Genomic DNA, 19,040 nt, shown 5'->3' with positions numbered 1-19,040 from the left:
CCCGCTTTTACTGCAGATGTGTGTATGTGTGTGTGTTTGCGTGTGTATCGGCGATCTGCTGGAAGCGACGAGCAGCACAGGAAAAGCAATGGAGCCGCTGGCTTCTCGCGGGCTCGACTCACTTGAGCGCTCCTCTTCTGACCCCATTCGCGTCTCTCCACGCATTGGCTTCGGGTGGTGAGAGGAGAATCGAAGTTCACTGCGCGTTGCTGTACAGCGCCATCTTCGAGGGCGAGTCGGCTCGCAGTGTATGGGTGGCGCTCGCACCTGCTACCATTCCGGCCTGACCCACTCCCTCCCTTCTCTTCCTCTTCCGTTGTGCATCACCCTCCTTCCCTCTGGTGCACACGCTTATACGCGGCACCCAACGCATCGCTGCGACATCTCATCGAGACCTCCGTCACCTCACGCAGCGGGGGCAGGAAGTGAGCAAGCAACATTCCGGCAGTTCGGTAAAGGAGCAACGAGTTGATCGGTGTCTGTGGTCAGGTCTCTGCCCTTTAGTGGAGGCGCTCTACACCCTATACTGCCGCTCTTCCTCTGGTCTCAGTACAACAGCGCGCACACATAAATACACATTCAATATCTGCCCACCTCGTAATCCTTTTTGTCGCAGAAACACCATGGGAGGCAAGGCGAAGCCAACGAAGCACACGGCCGCTGAGACGGCGCGCAAGAACCACCTGGCGACCACGAACATGGGTGGAGGCTCAGCTGGTCTGGCAGATCGCAAAGGCGGTGCGGCTGGCCACGCAAAGTTTCTTTGCAAGGTCTGCATGGCGCAGGCCCCAGACCTCAAGTCCATGCGCATCCACTTCGAGTCGAGGCACCCAAATGAAACCTTCAACGAGGCCGACTTTGAGGATCTGCACGAGAAGTACGGCGGGTCGACAAAAGGGGTGGCGGTGCACGGCAGCCTGAAGAAGGAGAAGAGCAAGAAAGGCGAAGGGCGGTAATAGTGACAACGATGACCTCCACTCCCCACACGGAAGCAGGAAGAAAATGGAACTGCTCACGTCGCAGAAGAAGCAGCCACCTGAGGATGGCGTGGAAGAGGCGTGCGAGAAGAAAAAAGGGGCACTTGGCACAGTCTCCCTCTCTTCCACACACACACACACCTCCCACATCCTGATATCCTCACTTGAGCTCAACGAAACAGCGTCATTCCTAAGACGAGCACATGTTGTTATCCATCAATGAGGCTTCCCGTACATCGATCTGTGACGGCGTGTTTTTGCTCACTGCAGCCTGTGTATGCGTGTGTGTGTGTCTGCTCCTCTCCCTCCCCCGCTCTCCCGCTCCCCTCTTCCCCCCCCCCTCTCCGTGAGTGTGCGCGCAGTGGCGGTGCCTGTGAGGGGTGTCGATGCCACGGGACGACTGCGGTTGAAGAGGTGAGCAGGAAACAGGAGAAGAACAGGAAAGTGTGTGACCGGAGAGGGGGAGCGTAGCGGCTAAGGTGGTGCGCACCGCCATTAACACGCACAACGGCTACGAGTGCGCATGCATTCCAATACTCAGCGGAGAAGCACCACGCGGCCTCTGCTGTCGTTTTCCCTCTGTCTACTCGTCTGTGAGTTGTGTGTGCATGGCTTGGCACCGGGTGCAAGCTCTCCTCTGCCACCCGTGAGCTGGTTGTCGCGGGGCGCAGGCATACATGTAGACGTATCAATTTGTATATACACGTAAATGTGCGGGTGGTGTCTCTGTGCCGTGCCCGGCACGCGCATGTGCCCTTTAACTTTTCAACGTCTTCCCTTTTGGGGTTCTTTTTTTTTTCGATTAACTCCGCCTCTCTGTGGTGGGCGCGTTTGGCCTGTGTTCGCTGCTTTGAAGGTGTACATGTGTGTAGGAGGGAAGGAGGGGAAAGGGTAAGACGGAGAGGCGAGAGGGTGACATTTCCCCTCTGCGCACGTCGCGTACCTCCTTTCTGCTCCTCGACAGGCATACCTTCCCCTTTTCCTCCCTGCCTGTGGCATCCTCTCAGCCCTCACATTTGTCACCGCCGGCCACCGCCGTCTCATCCCTGCCCGACGCGCGGACAAGTGGGGATGCTCTCGTGCTCTTTTTATTTCGTGTTTCTGTTTCTCTCTGACGTCCAACGTTAATGCACTCTAAAGGATGTCGGCAAAGTGCCGCATACACATCTGCGGGCTCGGGCGCACGCGGTGAGGCGGTGACGCTGGCCTGCGTGCACGGGGAGGCCGCTGCGTCATGGGTACCTCAAGCTCCCTTTCCTATGTGCGCATGTGAGTGGGCTGGCGGATGTGTAGCGGCGAGGCCGCTCTCCCGAAATTTTCACCACAGCAGCTCCGTTTCTTTTTCCTGCGCTGCTCGCCGCTGCCACCTAATCACCGACACACACGCAGGGGAGGGGAAGAGCACACTACCGTGTGCCCGGTACCTCTCAGAGCTTCACTGCCTCACCATCTCGCGGTGGAAACACCGAGCCGTCGCCCCCTCATCCGTGGCAGATGCCTGGGCACCTCCAGCGGTGACAGGGTCAGGCGCCCACGGCGCAGGGAGGTCGCAGCGATTTGTCGCATCTCTCTGTGGCTGCGCCGCACCACGCGCGACCAGGTCTGCGACGGGCCACGTGACGTTTGGCGGAGGTGAAACTCGTTTGCCGTATGACGGCAGGGAAAAAAAAGAGAGGCACACTGTGCAGGGGAAACATCTGTGGCGTGGCGGATGGCACGGAGAAGAAATCAGTGGAGCTGCCTAACGAGGGGAAGGCTCCACAGGAAGGAGTGCAAGTGCCGCATCTGAGTACGGCAACAGCGGCACCGACTTAGCGGCTATCTGTCTCAGTGGCTGTGGGTATGCGCTCACGAGCACCGATAAACGTGAGTGTGTGTGCAAGCTCGTGTGATGGAAGCACTGCAGCGCTTTAATAGGAGACCTGTCAGCCGCTGTTCTACTCGACTTACCTCTCCCAGCGCTCTCCCTCTCATAGGTTCGAAGCGCGTTAGCTGCCTGCATGGCAGTGCCACACATCACGCGCACAGACGCACACTCACCTATACGCAGGCGCGCCGCGCACGCAAGCACCATTTTAGGCGGCGCCCGATGGGTTTCTTTTCGTCCAAGTACGCTGGCCGCGAAGACGGCAAGTCGCTCTTGCTTGAAGTAGTTGCCAGTCGCCCAAGACTGGAGTCGCATGAGGTTAACCTCCTTCAGCTCACGCCCCACAGCGTGTATGCAACGCTGGCGGCACACGTTTACGGCGCTGCAGCGCCAGAGACAGCGATTCAGGTGTCCCTGCCCGAGGGTTGGGAGGTCTTGCTGCAGTGCAGGAGCCTGCACCTCGACAAGGAGGGCTACTTTGCCGTTGCCTACGTGCACCGCGGCTCTCACCACTGCATCATATCAGAGCGTGGTACCTCAGAAGCTCATGGTCTTCGCGCGGGAGTCTGGATGTATTTCGAGCAGCCCACTATTCAGTTCTTCTTGGCCTCGCAGTTTTCAAAAGCGGTCCGGCGCGAGCTGGAGGCTGTGGATGGAGGCGGCAGTGAGCCGTGGTTCGTCTCCTACACTGGGCACAGCCTCGGAGCTGTGATCGCGAGCTGCCGCGCGGTGGAGGAAGGCACGCTGGCTGTCACCTTCGAATCGCCGGGGGCGCGTTTCTTCATTGAAAAGACGCTTGGTGCCTCCCGCAGCATAGATGCGCACCTCATCACCTACTTGCGGGCCCCAAACCCAATCAACACACTGAGGCCGCAGTGCGGTTACGTGATCATGATACCAACTCAGCAGGTCTTGCTGCCCAGCGGCACCTTCTTTCCCGCACCCTCCAGCCCGGCTGCCACCAAGGGCGAGGGCGGGAGGCAGGCGCGGAGGACGGAGAACGAGAGCAGAGTGTCCCGCAAGCCCGGCAAAGCCCCCATGTCGTCATCCTTCCTCGGCCTGAGTGGGAGCGCCGGTCCAGTGGAAGTCTCGGCTACCACAACTGCCTCCCCGCGCTCCTCAGCCTCCCAGGTCGTCGCCGCAGCGACGGGCACCGTGGCACCCGCAACGCTTGCAGCTCCATCGTCAACCTCACCCACTGCGCCCGCCAGCAGCAGCAGCAGCAGCAATAGCAATAGCGGCTCTGGCACTGCCGCCGTCAATGCACCGGCTCGTTGGCGCATCCCGTCCTTCCGCCCGCACGAGTATCTGCGTGGTTACTTGCTCGGTGGGGTGGGCATGGGCATCCCGGAGCTTCAACAGTGCCTGGCCAAGATGGAGCCAATCATTCGCGAGATGCTGGAGCACACACAGCAGGTGCACTCCATCCACAGCCTGCGCAGCCATTTTCAAAAAGCCGATGAGCCAGGCGACGAGGAGGTGGTCTTGCGGTGGCCCTCGCATCTGCTCCAATTCATGGAGCTCTACCACACCACCTGCGCACTCGAGGACCCGGAGAACCACGATGCGGGAGTGAAGGAGGCGTACCTGGCGCTCATGCGGCAACTCTGCTACACCGAGCCGCGCCGCCTCGACTGCATTCCAGCCAAGTATCTAGACGCTAAGAGCCTTCTCGTGGTGCAACGGTGGTGGAACGTGGACGCGGCAGAGCGAAGGCATTGGCCGCTGTCGCTTACGGATCACAAGGCGCTTAACGTTATTCACATCAGCAACGGACATATCTGCTCAGACGTGTTGACTGCCTTGCAATCCAAGCAGTTTTTGCTTCGACTTGTAGCGCGACCCGAAGTGCATGCGATGATTGACCAGTGGCGGCGAGAGCGAACCGGTGGCAGCACGGGCTCCGGCTCACCGCAGAGCAAGCTGTGACGCCTTCTTCACCCTCCCCTCCCCGGCCTGCGCCACAGCAAAGCTGAGTGGAGCAACATGCCTCAACAGAGTGTTGCAAGAGCGCCAATGTAACGCAATACGCATCAGCGAACGCGTAATGTGCACACGCTCGAGTCCGTAGCATGCGTGCGTAGATCTAAGGGTTTCACCTCTGAAGAATGAGATGCTCCGTCGCCGCCGCCGCCGCCCCCCTCCCCCATCCCGCTTCTGCTTCCACGCCCTTCTCACAGTGAAGCCGCGGAGCAGTGCGGCTGAGGGCCGACGCTCACGACAGAGAGGACGAGAGGGATGAGGGAGGGAGCGGTCTGCGCGGCGCTGATATGAATGTTAGCGGCACACCTGTTCGAAAAAAAAAGTCAGCGCGCCGATGGGCTGCTTCTCACGCTGACCCTCGTCCTCTCCTCTCTCTTGCTTCATGCCCCGCGCCGTCTGTGTTCGACGCGGGCTTCGCCCAAACGCATACATGCCTCCCTCCCAGTCGGAGACGAAATAAAGAAAATGGAGATGGACGCGAGTGATTTGGAGAGCCTGGCCTCGATGCTGGACAGCAACCGCGCCTTTAAGCGTCCAGAGGGCCAGGCCACAGGCTTCAGCCTCGAGGAGCAGGCAGCATCCTCCACCCGCGAGGTGTATGCTTCCGGTAGTGCCATGGTGGTCTCCACCGGTGAGCCTGTCACCGCTTCCCTTCAACCGCAAGGGAACCCAGCCGGCATCGCGCTTCCACCGACGGTGGTGGATCACCAACTGCGCCTGCCCCAGCCGTCACACGGCAAGGAGGCAGAGCGAAAAAAACAGTTGGCCCAGCCCGCACGCCCGAGCGGAGATGAGATATGGACGCAGGCGGAGCTGGCGGACCTGCTCATGAAGCAAAGGAGAGAGGGGCCCGCTCCGGTGGCGGCGGCAGCGCGCGCGGCAGCGCAGCAGGCGAGTGGGCTGCCAGTCGATGGGCAGCCACGTGCGGCAACACTCTGGCGGCCTCGCCCCTCTGACGCCGGTACCTTTGAGGAGCCCGTGCACACGGTGCTCTATCAGCAGCACGTCTCTGCTGAGGATGTCTACCTTGGTGTCGACTTCACGCGCGATGCATCGAGCGCCGCGAGTGATGGGGTCACGGTACGCGTGGAGATGCCTCGAGTGACGTCTGTGCATGAGATTGCGATAGACATAGGCGCGTACGAGTTGCGGGTTTCGGTGGCTGGGGTCTACTACCTGGCGGCCCCGCTGCCACGCCGGGTGCAGAAGACAGCGGCGGATGCGGCGTGGGATGCACAGAAGAAGCAGCTAACCGTGCGCCTCAAGGCTGACAACAGCGTGGGCAACGATGTAGCGATCGTCGCGTAGCATGGCCACGATCGTACGACGTGCGGGCCAGTGGTGGTGACGGTCGAGCTTTTCTATCCAGCCTGCGAGGTTTCGTCATACGCATGTAGAGGAGATGCTCGTCGCTCATGTCGTTGCTCGCCGTTTTCGCCCCGTTTTTTCTCTTGGTGGGCTGTACTATATTTGATGCTGCCCTCGAGCAAGCCTGTACGCGTGATCGCTCTGCGATGAAGCGCCTTGATGGGTGAAGCTCAAAAGATGCATCGAAGCGCATGGCCTGGGAAGCGCTGACCATTCAGAAGGGTGGTGGGGGCCGGCTGACATGCACGTTGGTTCTGTCCCTCCCGCCGTGAAGTCCACGCCAATCATCCTGTTGTTGCCCTCTCGCCCCCACGGCAGACGCCCCCTCCCCACCCCACCCCCACACACACATACACGTCAGGCCCCGCAAACTGAATGAGAGGGCCGAAAAGGCAGTGCTTCGATATGTGCGCTCGTTTCTTCCTCTCGTCCGCGTCAGGTACAGTAAGGCCTTCTCTTCGCCTACGCCCTTCCCTCCGGTTCCCTCTCCTGCCAACCCTTCCTCCTTCGCTCGCGGTCCAGCACCGCCTTGTAGCTTCCGGTGCGCGCACACATTTCCGCGTGTTGTGTGGGTATGGGTGTAAGTCTGCCACACCGTCCTGCACGGTGACCACACAAGCACACAAAAGCACATACCGCATGATAGACGCGGTGTACGCATAGAGAGAGGAATCCTTTCCGCCGACGCACCCCCGCCCCCTCGTCCTACTCGTCCAGCCCACGGAGCAATACGAGCGAATCAGCGGAGCACCTTTGTTGGTTTTACTTGTCGCAACGGCGGTATCGTCAGTACCCCCGTGGGCTCTCGCGTGCGCGTGTGTAACAGCCATGGAATACGCTGACTCGTACAGTGGTGCTGGTGGTGGTGGTGGCCGCCTCCAACCTGGCGCCCAGGGATCGGCGACGGAAAGTGGCACTGGCCGGCCCTACCTTGGGCAGCGGGCCGCTGCGCCAGTCACCAGCGCTCTAGGTCAAGAGCTGGACCGCCTCGTTGGCGGAACGCTCGCCGCACAGGAGTACCGCGACCGACTGGAGGTGCTTACACGCAGTGTACAGGCGACCGATGAGAAGGTGATGAATCTGACGCGCCTTGTGAAGCTGTCGCAGAGCATTCAGGAGGAGAAGGAAGCGGACTTGCGGCGCCAGAACGAAGAGCTGCGCGCACGGCTAAAGCGGCAGGAGCAGCTCACAGCTCAGCTGCAGCGGCAGCTGGAGGGTATGCAGGCTGCTGTTGAGGCGCAGGCGTTGCCACTCGTTGTGGAGCGCCTCGAGGGACAAGTGAGTGCATGTAAAGGAAAGCAGGATGAGCAATGGGTAGCGATTCAGCAGCGCATCGAGGAGCTGGAGGAACGCATGCGGCAGAGTAGCTCCAGCACGGTGGAGCGCTGCGAGAAGCGGTTGATGCAACTAGACGAGCGCGTGCAGCACGTCACGCAGTCCACTGCCAATGCTACGAATGAGTGGGCAAAGCGCAACTTTCTCCGCTTCAAGGAGCACGTCGACTCACTTCGTGCTGACCTGGACGACGTACGCGGCGGGCAGCAGGAGCTTAAATCGACCGTGCAGAGCGCCAGCTGCCGTGCCGAAGTTGAGTACAAGAAGGTGCTTCTCCTGCTACAGCAGAAGACGAAGGAGGCGGATGCACTGACGTCGCTCGTGGAGAAGGAGCTGAAGCACCTGCAGAAGGTGGCGCACCGGCACCAGATTCTGGCCTCTAAGGACATCACTCCCGCCTTCGAGTTTGATGAGAAGCCGTATGACGCGCTCAAGTTTACGGCGGGTGAAGGCAGACTACGCGGCCCGGAGGCGGCAGCAGAGCGCGGGCGGAGGTGACCTCAGGGGCTCTCAGCTGCGAAGTGTGGATTCCTTTTGCTTGGATTGCGCGCCTAGATGCGAGAGAGGGGGAGGAGTACTCCTTCGAAAAGACAAAGTATACAGTATGCCTCATCATGCCCTTTTTGGCGCAGGCGCAGGGGGGAACCCATTAGCGTGCGGCTGCCGTACACGACCGTCGCCCACAGCACTGTATTCGCGCACGGCGGGCGCGGAAGGAACTGACGCGCATATGCAATGGCAAGCCTCGCACCCAAGTTCATCCCACAGTGCCCTGTATCTGTTTTTTTTGTTTCACCCCCCCCCCACCCGCCATCACGCAGCGAGTACTCCGAATGGCGTTTGCGCCCAGCGCCGCGGCTGAAGACCGAAAGGAAAAAGGGGAAGCAGGGGCCGACGGCGGCGACGGCGTTTGGTTTGCTCACCGCGTCGAAACGCGCCCGGCCTTCTAGGCGCCGCGGAAGGGGGGTTCCGCCCGCGGGGCGGCTAGTGTTACCCAGCGCACCCGCAGCCACCACCCATAGCCGCACCCGCCACTTTAGCCGTGGATGTAACAAGTTCTTATTTTCGAAGTAGCCGTCCTCCTTAGCGGCCCATGCCCCTCACAAAAAAAGGCGACACCTCGAGGAGAGATGCCACCTGTTCATACGGCCCACACGCCGAACAGGCTCCTCCCTTTAAAACATCAGACTCATTTCCATCCTCCACTCCATACGTCCACTAGCAAATTCCTATCGCAGTCATCATACCCAAGTGGTTACGGGGGTTGACTCGAAATCAACTGCGATCTCGCGCGCAGGTTCGAATCCTGCTGGTGACGACTTTTTGCGAGCAGCATTAGATGAAATTGGCTGCCTCGAAATCTTGAACAGAAGAGAGGCAGGATGGCCGAGTGGTCTAAGGCGGGAGACTCAAGTTCTCTTCTATTCGTAGGCGCGGGTTCGAACCCCGCTCCTGTCACTTTTTCCCCGCCGATAGACACGCTTCTTTGCCGCAAGGGAGGCGACAAGCCCTGATTTGCCCATGCCAAAGGGGGCCCATCGTGGTACAACAAAAAAAAAAGACCCCCCCCACCGAGAGCAAAGACGCATCGGCGCCTCCAGCATCTCTGACCTTTTTCTGAGAAACCAGCGACGAGAAACTCATCCTATTCGCTTTACCCATGGCGCATCCTCCAGCCAAAAACACGGCCACCCCGCCACCCCCCCCACATCTACTCATGGAAGCCAGCTTTCTCCCCTCCCCTGCCGTCATACGGCAAACGAGTTTCACCTCCGCCAAACGTCACGTGGCCCGTCGCAGACCTGGTCGCGCGTGGTGCGGCGCAGCCACAGAGAGATGCGACAAATCGCTGCGACCTCCCTGCGCCGTGGGCGCCTGACCCTGTCACCGCTGGAGGTGCCCAGGCATCTGCCACGGATGAGGGGGCGACGGCTCGGTGTTTCCACCGCGAGATGGTGAGGCAGTGAAGCTCTGAGAGGTACCGGGCACAGCTGGAGCAAAAGTAGTGCGCGCGGGCCGTGCGAGCGCAAGGCTTGAAACCCAAGAATCACTCAAGCACACTGGTTTATTTTTACTGCCTCTGATGGTGCGGCCGACAGCTTTGCTAAGCTGCAAGAGGCGTCTGTTGGGAAACAGTGAGGGGCCCCCTGTCTACTAGAGGAACTCCGTTTTTCTCGCCCCCACTCTCCAACGCAACGGCCATTTCTGTATTTTTCACAGGCAGTTTTCCCCTTTGTCTCGCTTTTACTCATATGTATTGCCCCTCACAACCATGCTTCGATAACCATACTCACAGCTGAAGCCATCTTAATACTCAAAGCGATCGGACACTGTGCTGTAATGAGGCGCACGATCTATGCTTCATCCAAAAGGTTTGATGTGTGTGTGTTAGGTGGCGGCCCCGCCGGTATCGCTGCGGCCGTTCGCGCGTATGAGCTAGGAAAAAAAGCTTGCATTGTAGAGGAGGCCCGCATCGGAGGTGCTGACTTCTGGAATGGTGCATTGCAGTCCAAAACGTTGTGGGAAATGGCAAAGTTTGCACGCTACACAATGGGCAATACGTCTCACCGTTTCATGAAATCCGTTGGCGAGCTTCCAGAAATAAAACACGAAAGGCTGATGAAGGCCATCACGAAGGCAGCCGAAATGCGTGAAGCACAGACGCTGGAGGCACTCGCAAAGGCTGAAATCAAGCTCTTTTCTGGCTCAGGTTTTTTTAAAACGGCGAACGCGGTAGGTGTGACGAAAAAAGACTGCACAGTGGAAACAGTGGAGGCTGACTACTTTGTCATTGCCACTGGTGCCCATCCTCGGCCGCACCCTACCGCAGTCGCTGACGGAAAGGTCATCTTCACCTCCGATGATATCATGATGCAGCCACTCCCAAAGAGTACCGTCATCATTGGCGCAGGTGTCATTGGGTGTGAGTTCGCTTCGATTTTCGCCAATTTCGGAGTAACACAAGTGAACGTTATCGAAAAAAGTGACCGCATTCTACCAATGGAAGATGAAGACATCGCGCTCTTTGTGCAAACACTTCTGGAACAAAAAGGCGTCTGTTTTCACCACCACTCGGCTATGGAGAGTAATAGCATAAGGGACGGAAAGTTTCACTACATTCTTAGAGACGTGCGTGACAACTCTCTGCACGAGCATCTCACTGACAGTGCTCTAGTCTCTATCGGCCGCGTACCGACGATATCAAAGCTCAACTTAGAGGCTCTTGGCGTCAAAGTCGAAAATAATTGTATAGCACGCGACGACTTCTTGCGCGTCAAGCCATACAAACACATCTACGCCTGTGGAGATACCTCTGCCCGTGTGGCTCTCGTCAATGTAGCTGAACTCGAGGGTCGCGCGTGTGTTGACCACATGTACATTCCGTATCCTGAGGAACAATTGAAGCTAAAGCTGGATAACCTCTCCACCATCATGTTTCTCGATCAAGAAGTTGCAGCAGTGGGACTAAATGAGCAGCAGTGCCGTAAGATGTCTATCGGATATAAAATGGCGCGTTACAGCTACGAATATGTAGGGCGTGCATTGGCGATGGGCAATACGAGAGGCTTTATCAAACTTGTTGTAACAAATGACAAAAAGATGCAAGTCCTGGGTGTGCGTGCAGTTGGTCCCCATGCCAGCAGTATTATTGAGCTTGCATCGCTGGCCATCCACAACCGCGACTCTGCATACGACTTGCGCAACCTTCACGCAGCCTACCCTGCTATCACTCAAGGATTTCAAGAGTGTTTACACATGCTTCTAGGCTCCTCTAATTTGAAACCGGGTGTTTTCCCGCAACTTGTTGTTCGAGAGTGGAATCCACCTAATTTTGAGCACGGACGGGCATACGCGGACAAAAATTGAAAGCTGTTTCTCTTGCTCAGTAGAAGGGATGTTCTTATAACGCTTGATTGACAGATGCCTTCAGAATGATGGACCCATTTTTTTTTTCGTGCCGGTCCGCTTTCTACGATTAGCAATTGAATATGCCTCTGTCATGTCTACCAATAGACAAAGCTGTGATGTAGCTGAACAAGAGTTGTTTGTGATTTTGGTCTTTTCTATGGAAGCGTATCGAATATATATACTTCAACACACGTACGCGGTGCTTTATCTGCCGAATGCGAGCTAGGTTGCTTGAGCGCGTGATGAGTCTCTTTTTGCGTGCCGCTTTTCATCTATACCGACAAATCTCAGTTTCTATCATGATCAGAGAAAAGATTGGTTCTATCTGTCCTCTGCAATTTCCGCTATTCACTACTACTATCTGTATTCCTTCTCATTGCACTTTTGCGACTGCGTTAGATTTAGAAAATCGAGTTCGCATAAAAAAAACCTGAGACATTTCACGCGTACAGACGCGCAAAAGATATTTAAAAAAATGGCGGAGACATCACAGCCAACGGTGACCATTGGTGAAGATGACCTCAAAGCAGCATTGAAAATGCCCATTCGCGCCCATGTACGCCTAGTCGGCATTGAGAAGACACATCCGAGTGTCGTGGCCAAAGATCTAGAAACAATCAAACAGTGCCGCACAATGCAAGAGGCCGTAGAAGCAGTCACAGAGATCCGAAGTCGGTGGGTTTCCGCAGGTATTTTTCGGAATGTGCAGTACAATTTCGAGCCAACAGCCGATGGAGAGCGCAACGATGTCTGTGTCCGTTTAGATGTTGTCGAGGAGAATCCCAAAAAAAGTGTCGGCGTCTTTACGACCGACACTTCCATTCCGGAAATCACAGTAGCCCTTGAAAACATATTGGGCGGCCGTTACTCCGTCAAAGGCAACTACATTCCCCCAGCATCCCGAGTGCATTCGATATCTTTTTCTTTTCTTTCCAACGTCCCCTTTATTGGTCACAGTGCTGAGTACTACGTAGGGAGGAAAACCGAAAATAAAACCTACCACTTGGCCAACGCTGAACGCGTAGAGGAGGTGAGGGCGACAGCTATAAGTCAAAAAGACAAACTTGCGTCCGAAATAACTATCGGGTTTCAACGAAGAACTTTATTAACAAAGCACATGAAACACATTCCCGTAGAAGACGCAGTCGATTTTTCCGCGACGGATAAAGGTTACATTCGGCACCAGTTTACTATCACAGACGTAGCGCACCACGCCAACCCGTTCCTGTATAATATGTATCCGCTCCCTATTTATGGAAGTCAGGTCAACTTTTGCAACGAGCTCGCTGGTGGCCCAGTCGGTGGTGACTTTTCGTTTATGAAAAGTGAATTTCAGGGATCAAAGTACATCCCGCTCGGGCCCTTTTTCACTCTGCAGTTAAGCTCAAAGCTCGCTGGCATTTATCCCTTTTTAGGAAATCGTATCCCTCTCAACGATAGACTATTTCTATCTAACTGTCACGTTCGCGGATTCAAGTCAGTGGGGCCCTCTACATTGGACTGGGGCGGCAATGCTAGCCGCTTTGCAGCAACCGGCGGCAATGCTCTGTGGGCCACATCGCTAAGCTTAAACTTTCCCTTTCTTTTCTTCCCGAACAATGGGATCGCTTCGATGCATCTTTTTGCGAACGCAGGCAACGTCCGTATGATCGATTCCTTTGATGCAGCCAAGGATTACTATCGTTGGCTTCGCCACTGCGCATGCTCTGTTGGCGCTGGAGTTGTCATAACACGGATTCCCATTTTCGGCGTCGCGCCAAGTGGGCGGTTCGAGCTGAACATGTCTATCCCGGTTGGGATTGATAAGCAGGGTAACGTTGTTTGCCGCAATGGCCGAAAAAGTTTGTTCGATCGGTTTCGATTTGGTCTAGTGTGGTCATCTAATTTATCGTTTTAGGGGAAGAAGCTGCCGCTGAGGTTTCAGTATCGCATTTGTTCACATACCTATTTCGCACAGTATTCCCAACGAAACAGTCTTTCACTGCTCGCGACAAAAAAAAGCTACCTCAATGGGGCTCTTGAAGGAAAGGCACAGAAAAAAATGTCGGCTGTGCTGCTGCTATGAATGCCGTTATGTGGCGCAAGGTGACCGCTATCGTCCAAGAAGACATGGCGAGGCGGAGGAGGAGCAGCTTGCTCCTGTCAATTTAGATGCTATGTGGTCCGCGGTGTTTCTCTACATAAATCGTGCTTTCTTTTCTTTCAATGTTTTAACTTTTACTCCGTACTTTTCTCATCCTTTCTCCTCGCCTGATTGCAGCAATAGTGTACTATATATATATATATTGCATCATCTTATCGCAGGTGTGTTCTTGGCCCCTGGGGTCATGGTAGCAGAGATATTTGTGCGTGGTGTTGTGAGCTTTTAACACAACACGCAGGGAAGCCGATCAACACTGAAGCGTTGCTGCTTATATATATATATATATACGTCGCCACACTCTTTTTTCCACCTGCTACTCTTTCACTTGTATTTACTAGTGCTGTTGCTCCTCCGTGTTCTGAAAACGGGACTCGCTTCCTTTTTCAAACGCTTTTTATCCCTAATGCATTGCTCAACCGAGAACTAGGCGCTCTTCGCAATGTCAGATACCCCCGCTGCTTTTATTGGCGAGTTTGACGCCCTTGACGGACCCAAGGTGACGTACGCGTTTGAGTACTTTGACTTCAACCGGGCCGCCAAGAACAACTCGACCGTGCGTCAGCTATTGTGCTTTATCGAAGGAAGAACGCTGCTGGGTAAGCATGTCGCGAGCGGTCTACTACATCGTGAGTGCAAAGACTACCTCAACTCCGTAGCAGCTCACGTGCTCACATCAAACGAAAGTCGAGAGGAGCGCCTGTTGTACCAAGAAAGCGGGTGCCCATGCGTCGGCAGCTTTGTTTTCAGCATGCCTGACATCGTCGCACGCGGGGAGAAGCGTCGGTTTTGCCTTCTCTTTCTGCATCCATCATATCACGAGTTAGTGGCGCGATGGGAGTATCTCAGCTGCTTTGTCGAGGTGCTCCTGAGGCGGTGGACGCAACGTGCGACTGCTCGATATCAGCAGGAGTATTCTACTATGGCAAACCTAGAGCAGCTACGTGAGGAATCGCGCAGGAAACCGCTCCGCTCGCTCACAGAGCTCCTTTCTGCTCCTGCCGCGGATGCAGGCAGTGGCTCGACGTCCATAGCCGCACGAGAAGCTGTGATGGAGGAGATGCATTGCCTATTTGAACTCCTCTTCCCTCAAGCGCTGTCGCAACCGCTTCCTTTGTCGCTTCATGATAAGAATGCTGCCCAGCGTGGCGCAGAGCGGATCTTGGAGGATGGACTGCCGTTTGCCCAGTCTTATATTGACCGAGTGCACACCGACGCCGCACACCTAGATGATGATGTTGTATTGCCGCACTTTTCGAGGCAGCTAGTTTTTGTCGATACAGAAATTGTGGTGAAGCCGCTACCGCTGTGGCTTCTCCAGTTTTTCGCTGATACAGCTTCCGAAAGTGTGCCAGAGACTGCGGCGCACACCCTTCTGCGGGCTCTTTTTAGTGGGAACCAGATTCTTGTTACCGGGGAGGACGCCCGAGACTGCGCCAGTCTTGCCATGGCGTTGGCATACACCCTTCCTCCGACTTTGGTGAAAATGCACCTCGGCTCTGAGACATACCGCATGCCCTACGAGAGTCGACTCTTGACTTTTTCGCAGCGTTCGCTCTTGAAGTACGTCTTCGTATCGTCCCCCGATGCTGATGTGGTGCACACCTCACCAGATATTATAAATCTCTTCGACATGGAGGCGGACGGAATCGTGCACGTGCGTGTGGGCAGTCAGCGCATTTGTTCCATACAGGATTGCGACCAGCTGCGTCGTGCTGCTCAGCGACGTGAGCGGCAGGCCGTTGAAAATGAGACGGCCGTCGAGCCGACAACTCTGGAAAACCGAATACTTACCCTTCTCCAGCCGTACACTGCACGCGCACGCGAGAAAAGCACCATTAGTGTGTTGGCACTCCAGCTCCTCACGACCCAGCTGCATCAGCTGGTAAGCGAGTATGTGGTGCGCGGGCGTGTTTACGGACAGCTCTTCTCGAAACAGGAGGTGGAGGCAAACAGCACGCCACTGACCCCAGGTGCTAGCGCTCCGCAGGTGCCACTGACAAAGTCGCCGCTACCCGTGAGTGCCTTTCCGCTGACGGGGCAGCGTTCCTTCTCCTTTGGAGTCGGCTGGCGCAGCTCTCTTCGCATCAGTGCGTCGCCCTCTCCGCTCTATAGCAGCGCACCGCCTTCGGCTTCCAGTCGCGATGCTACCGGTAGTGAGGTGGCCGCAGCTGAACGGCAGTCAGCGACGAGCTCTTCGATCACGAAGCGCGCTCACCTCTCTTCTCTGTACGGCAAGGAGTTCGAACAGCAGCATTACGTCTTCTCCAGCTTTACGCCCGAAGACCACGCGATACTCGTGTTTTTAGGAAGCGCGTGATGGCTGACGAGGTGTGTGTGTGTGTGTACGGGAGAGTGCTTGCGTCTCTGCGAAGGAGCACCGTAGTTTTTCCGTCGCTCTTGTCGGCGCCTCTTCGGCCATATCCTTTGTCCCCTTACGACTTTCACGCCCATTTTTCTACCAAGGCCCTTTCGGCCCCCTTCCCCAGCCGCGCGTCCTTCCCATTTCATTCTGGAAAGGCAACGCGCGGGGGTGGCGGCGAGGCCCAAAACCATTTTCACACGAGACATTGACAGCCACAACGGGAAACAAAAGCAGGTTAACAAGTTCAAGAACGAATTCAGAGGTGAGAGCATCTGCGAAACGCTGTCGGTTGCGACTTCTTTTTTCCTCTCACATACCTTGATATGCACGCGCCAACACACAAATCTGGCGAGCGTGTTATGATGCTCGCAGGGAAAAAAAAAGCAATGTGTGTGTGGGGGGTGGGGGTGAAGTCGGAAAGTATCTACCGGTAGGCACTGCCGGCTCCTTCCCTCCAGCGTTGCCCCTCATTTCGTTTTGGTTCTCCACGTCCACGCACACGCACGCACAAACATAACTCATCCCTCTGTCTTTTTTTCTCCTTCCCGTCCTCACACCACTCTCTAGCTTTCTCCTTCGCTTTCGACGCACATACATACGCACGCTGTCTCGTGATAACCGCACCCCCCGCTCTCTAGCTGTATAACGAATGACTTGCTTAAATGAGCTCCTCAAGCTTACTGAGGATACGCTTGGCGTGTCCTTGGAGGATATTGAGAAAGCGATTGCAGCTGTCGACGAGCAGTTGTGGCTTGAAGGCGCGGCTTACCCAACTGCCAAGAAGACTCGTACTACGATCGACACCTCAGACAAGGGCATGAAGCGTGACCCCTCTCATCCATCCCCCTCCATTCCCGCACCGTCAGCCCTTTCTCACCCAGTGGCCATTGGCACGTCCTCATGTGGAACTGCGCCAACAGCAGGAGCGCCAGTGGCTTCGCCGGTCTCAGCCCCCACTAGCTGTTCTTCTAGAGGGATCTTTTCTGGGGCCTGTGCGCAGCCCACCAGTCATGCGTCGTTGGTGACCTCAGCGCCTTCTTCCACCTCTCGTGGCTCGGAGATGGCGTATAGCATGCGCAATCCTGGCATTACCACCGCTACTGCGTGTGTTAGCAGAGGTGAGATGACCGAGACGGGCGGCACAAACGGCAACACCACACGCACCTCGCTTAGGCAGATGACGTCCGCACGCCCGTCTGATTTCACGCCCCCGACCGTGTGCACAGCATTTTCGGGCTTGCGTAGCCGCTTTGTGCCCACTTCCTTGTCGCCAGGGGTGCGGCCAACAAAGCCAAGCCTTTGCACCTCCTCAGTATACTCGAGATCGGCTGCGGCGTCAGCATTGACATGTAACGGCTGGTTTTCTCATGGCGATATCAGGGCGGCTACTCTAGCGACACAGGGCAGCGGCGTCTTGGCGACAACAGAGAACGAGGCGAGTGCGAGGATGGGGGACGCGGAGTCGTCGCCATGCTGCGACAGCACTTTTTTCTTGCCCCAAAGCTGCGGCGCATCGCCGCCACTAAGCGGGGAGACGGCGACTGAAGTCTCCGCTGCAGGGTCGGTCCCGAAAACAGCAAAGCATGAGACAGGGGTACACACTGCAGTGGATCATACGGACACGTATGTGCCCCAGCCTTCTGCCCCTGAAGAGGCAACCTCCGGCGACAGAGGCTCTGCGCCGTCTCCCTCGCTTACAGGACCACAGTCCTTTCTTGCGGTGGAGACGCAAGGATCAACCGCGGCGCAGGACACTGCGACGAAAGATGCCGTCGCTTGTCCTCTTGCGTTGCCAGCAGCCGCATCCACGTCATTGGCAGACATACTAGAGAGTTGCGAGTCTGCTTCGACGGTGCCTGCACCGAAGGACAGCGACTCCGCTACTAGACCTTCCGCCCCACATCCTCTTCAAGAGAGCGCTCCGCGATGCACAGCAACGCCGCCACTTTCGTCGGGCACCGATCTCCCAGGCAGCGCAGCCGCACCCATGGAGCTTGTTGCTGTTGCGTCTGCGGGGATCCTCTCATTTCCCATAGCTCAAGCGGTGACCACGCATACAGCAGACACCACAACTTCACTTTCTGCGACACCAGCAAAGACCCCACGTACAGCACGAGATGCCGTGGCTGAAGGAGAGCTGTCGCCATCCTCACCACCGAGCACCGTAGGCGCTGCTGCCGTCAAGGACCGTGTGCCGTCACCCCCAGTCCTGGATGCGTGCACTGGGGCTGCGTTGCCGCCCGCCGCGCGAGCTTGGCGCACGCTTTCCCCTCCCGCTCCGCCTCGAAAGGATACCAGCGCGCTCAGTCGCGTTACCACACTGGAGCGTTTCTACTGATGCCGTCTTCCTAAGAAGGGGTGGCCGGCGCCGTGGGCTGCAGTTCATTTGATTCCCCTGACTGCGATGTTTTTCTGTTCGCCTGTCTCAGTCACTCATGCGCACCCTTACCGCCGCCTGTTGCATTTTCTCCCTCCCTCTCCATCCTGTTCTTCACCCATGTTGACTTGCTCGCGCGCGGGCATGTGTGTATGCCCTACGGTGCTTGCGTGTTCTTTGTCATGCGGTGTATGCTGCGCACAATCTTCACAAGTCCCTTCGCTCCCGTAGACGGGGAGAATAAAGTGTCGCGCTGCATTCTGAAAAAGAAGAGAAGAAACACGCAGTAGCGCAACGAGGACCTGTTCTCTCTCTCTCTCGTGATGAACACAAAGACCTGCGATGACTTGCGTGTCTGCGCATCTGATTCACACGTTTTCCCCCTCCTCCTGAGCCCTGTGCGCGATCCGCTCGTGCACAGATGGTGTGCACCGGCCCCATGCCTTCCTCGTCATTTCACAAGTAGGGGAGACACGGCAAAGGCACGAAGCCCCCATCAAAGCGGAGGATGGACGCCAGCGAGGAGAAAACAGCTCCCTGTCTCAGCGGAGACGCAAGCGTTCGCGCTATGGCACGGGCAACCTCTCACGGATGTGGGATGTTCTTGTAGGCGTCCGTGACGATGCCGATGCTCCCACATGATATGGAGGCTGCTGGGAAGAGCCCGCAGGGTGAGTATTGCTGCTCTACTTCACACGCCATCTTGCACGCCTCTATGC

At 56.6% G+C, this 19,040-nt stretch overlaps 7 protein-coding genes across 7 annotated transcripts; all 7 read left to right on the top strand.

Annotated features, from left to right (window-relative positions):
- Positions 1 to 623: 623 nt before the first annotated feature.
- On the top strand, positions 624 to 956 carry LSCM1_04475 (uncharacterized protein; the record flags this gene model as incomplete). The annotated part of the gene is made up of 1 exon (XM_067321982.1): positions 624 to 956. The coding sequence occupies one exon, from the start codon at positions 624 to 626 to the stop codon at positions 954 to 956; it is 333 nt and encodes a 110-aa protein (XP_067177077.1).
- A 2,110-nt stretch (positions 957 to 3,066) lies between these two features.
- LSCM1_04474 (uncharacterized protein) lies at positions 3,067 to 4,773 on the top strand (the record flags this gene model as incomplete). The annotated part of the gene is made up of 1 exon (XM_067321981.1): positions 3,067 to 4,773. The coding sequence occupies one exon, from the start codon at positions 3,067 to 3,069 to the stop codon at positions 4,771 to 4,773; it is 1,707 nt and encodes a 568-aa protein (XP_067177076.1).
- Positions 4,774 to 5,292: 519 nt separating this feature from the next.
- Positions 5,293 to 6,135, top strand: LSCM1_04473 (uncharacterized protein; the record flags this gene model as incomplete). Its single annotated transcript, XM_067321980.1, has 1 exon — positions 5,293 to 6,135. The coding sequence occupies one exon, from the start codon at positions 5,293 to 5,295 to the stop codon at positions 6,133 to 6,135; it is 843 nt and encodes a 280-aa protein (XP_067177075.1).
- An 888-nt stretch (positions 6,136 to 7,023) lies between these two features.
- On the top strand, positions 7,024 to 8,028 carry LSCM1_04472 (uncharacterized protein; the record flags this gene model as incomplete). Its single annotated transcript, XM_067321979.1, has 1 exon — positions 7,024 to 8,028. One exon carries the CDS (start codon positions 7,024 to 7,026, stop codon positions 8,026 to 8,028), a length of 1,005 nt encoding a protein of 334 aa, XP_067177074.1.
- Positions 8,029 to 9,870: 1,842 nt separating this feature from the next.
- Positions 9,871 to 11,397, top strand: LSCM1_04471 (uncharacterized protein; the record flags this gene model as incomplete). Its single annotated transcript, XM_067321978.1, has 1 exon — positions 9,871 to 11,397. One exon carries the CDS (start codon positions 9,871 to 9,873, stop codon positions 11,395 to 11,397), a length of 1,527 nt encoding a protein of 508 aa, XP_067177073.1.
- Positions 11,398 to 11,914: 517 nt separating this feature from the next.
- On the top strand, positions 11,915 to 13,336 carry LSCM1_04470 (uncharacterized protein; the record flags this gene model as incomplete). The annotated part of the gene is made up of 1 exon (XM_067321977.1): positions 11,915 to 13,336. One exon carries the CDS (start codon positions 11,915 to 11,917, stop codon positions 13,334 to 13,336), a length of 1,422 nt encoding a protein of 473 aa, XP_067177072.1.
- A 685-nt stretch (positions 13,337 to 14,021) lies between these two features.
- On the top strand, positions 14,022 to 15,899 carry LSCM1_04469 (uncharacterized protein; the record flags this gene model as incomplete). Its single annotated transcript, XM_067321976.1, has 1 exon — positions 14,022 to 15,899. The coding sequence occupies one exon, from the start codon at positions 14,022 to 14,024 to the stop codon at positions 15,897 to 15,899; it is 1,878 nt and encodes a 625-aa protein (XP_067177071.1).
- Positions 15,900 to 19,040: the final 3,141 nt, after the last annotated feature.

Source organism: Leishmania martiniquensis, chromosome 29 (genome assembly GCF_017916325.1).
Source record: "Leishmania martiniquensis isolate LSCM1 chromosome 29, whole genome shotgun sequence".
Lineage (NCBI taxonomy): Eukaryota > Euglenozoa > Kinetoplastea > Trypanosomatida > Trypanosomatidae > Leishmania > Leishmania martiniquensis.
Note: the sequence above shows the minus strand (reverse complement) of the source record. Positions and strands in the feature narration are given on the sequence as shown.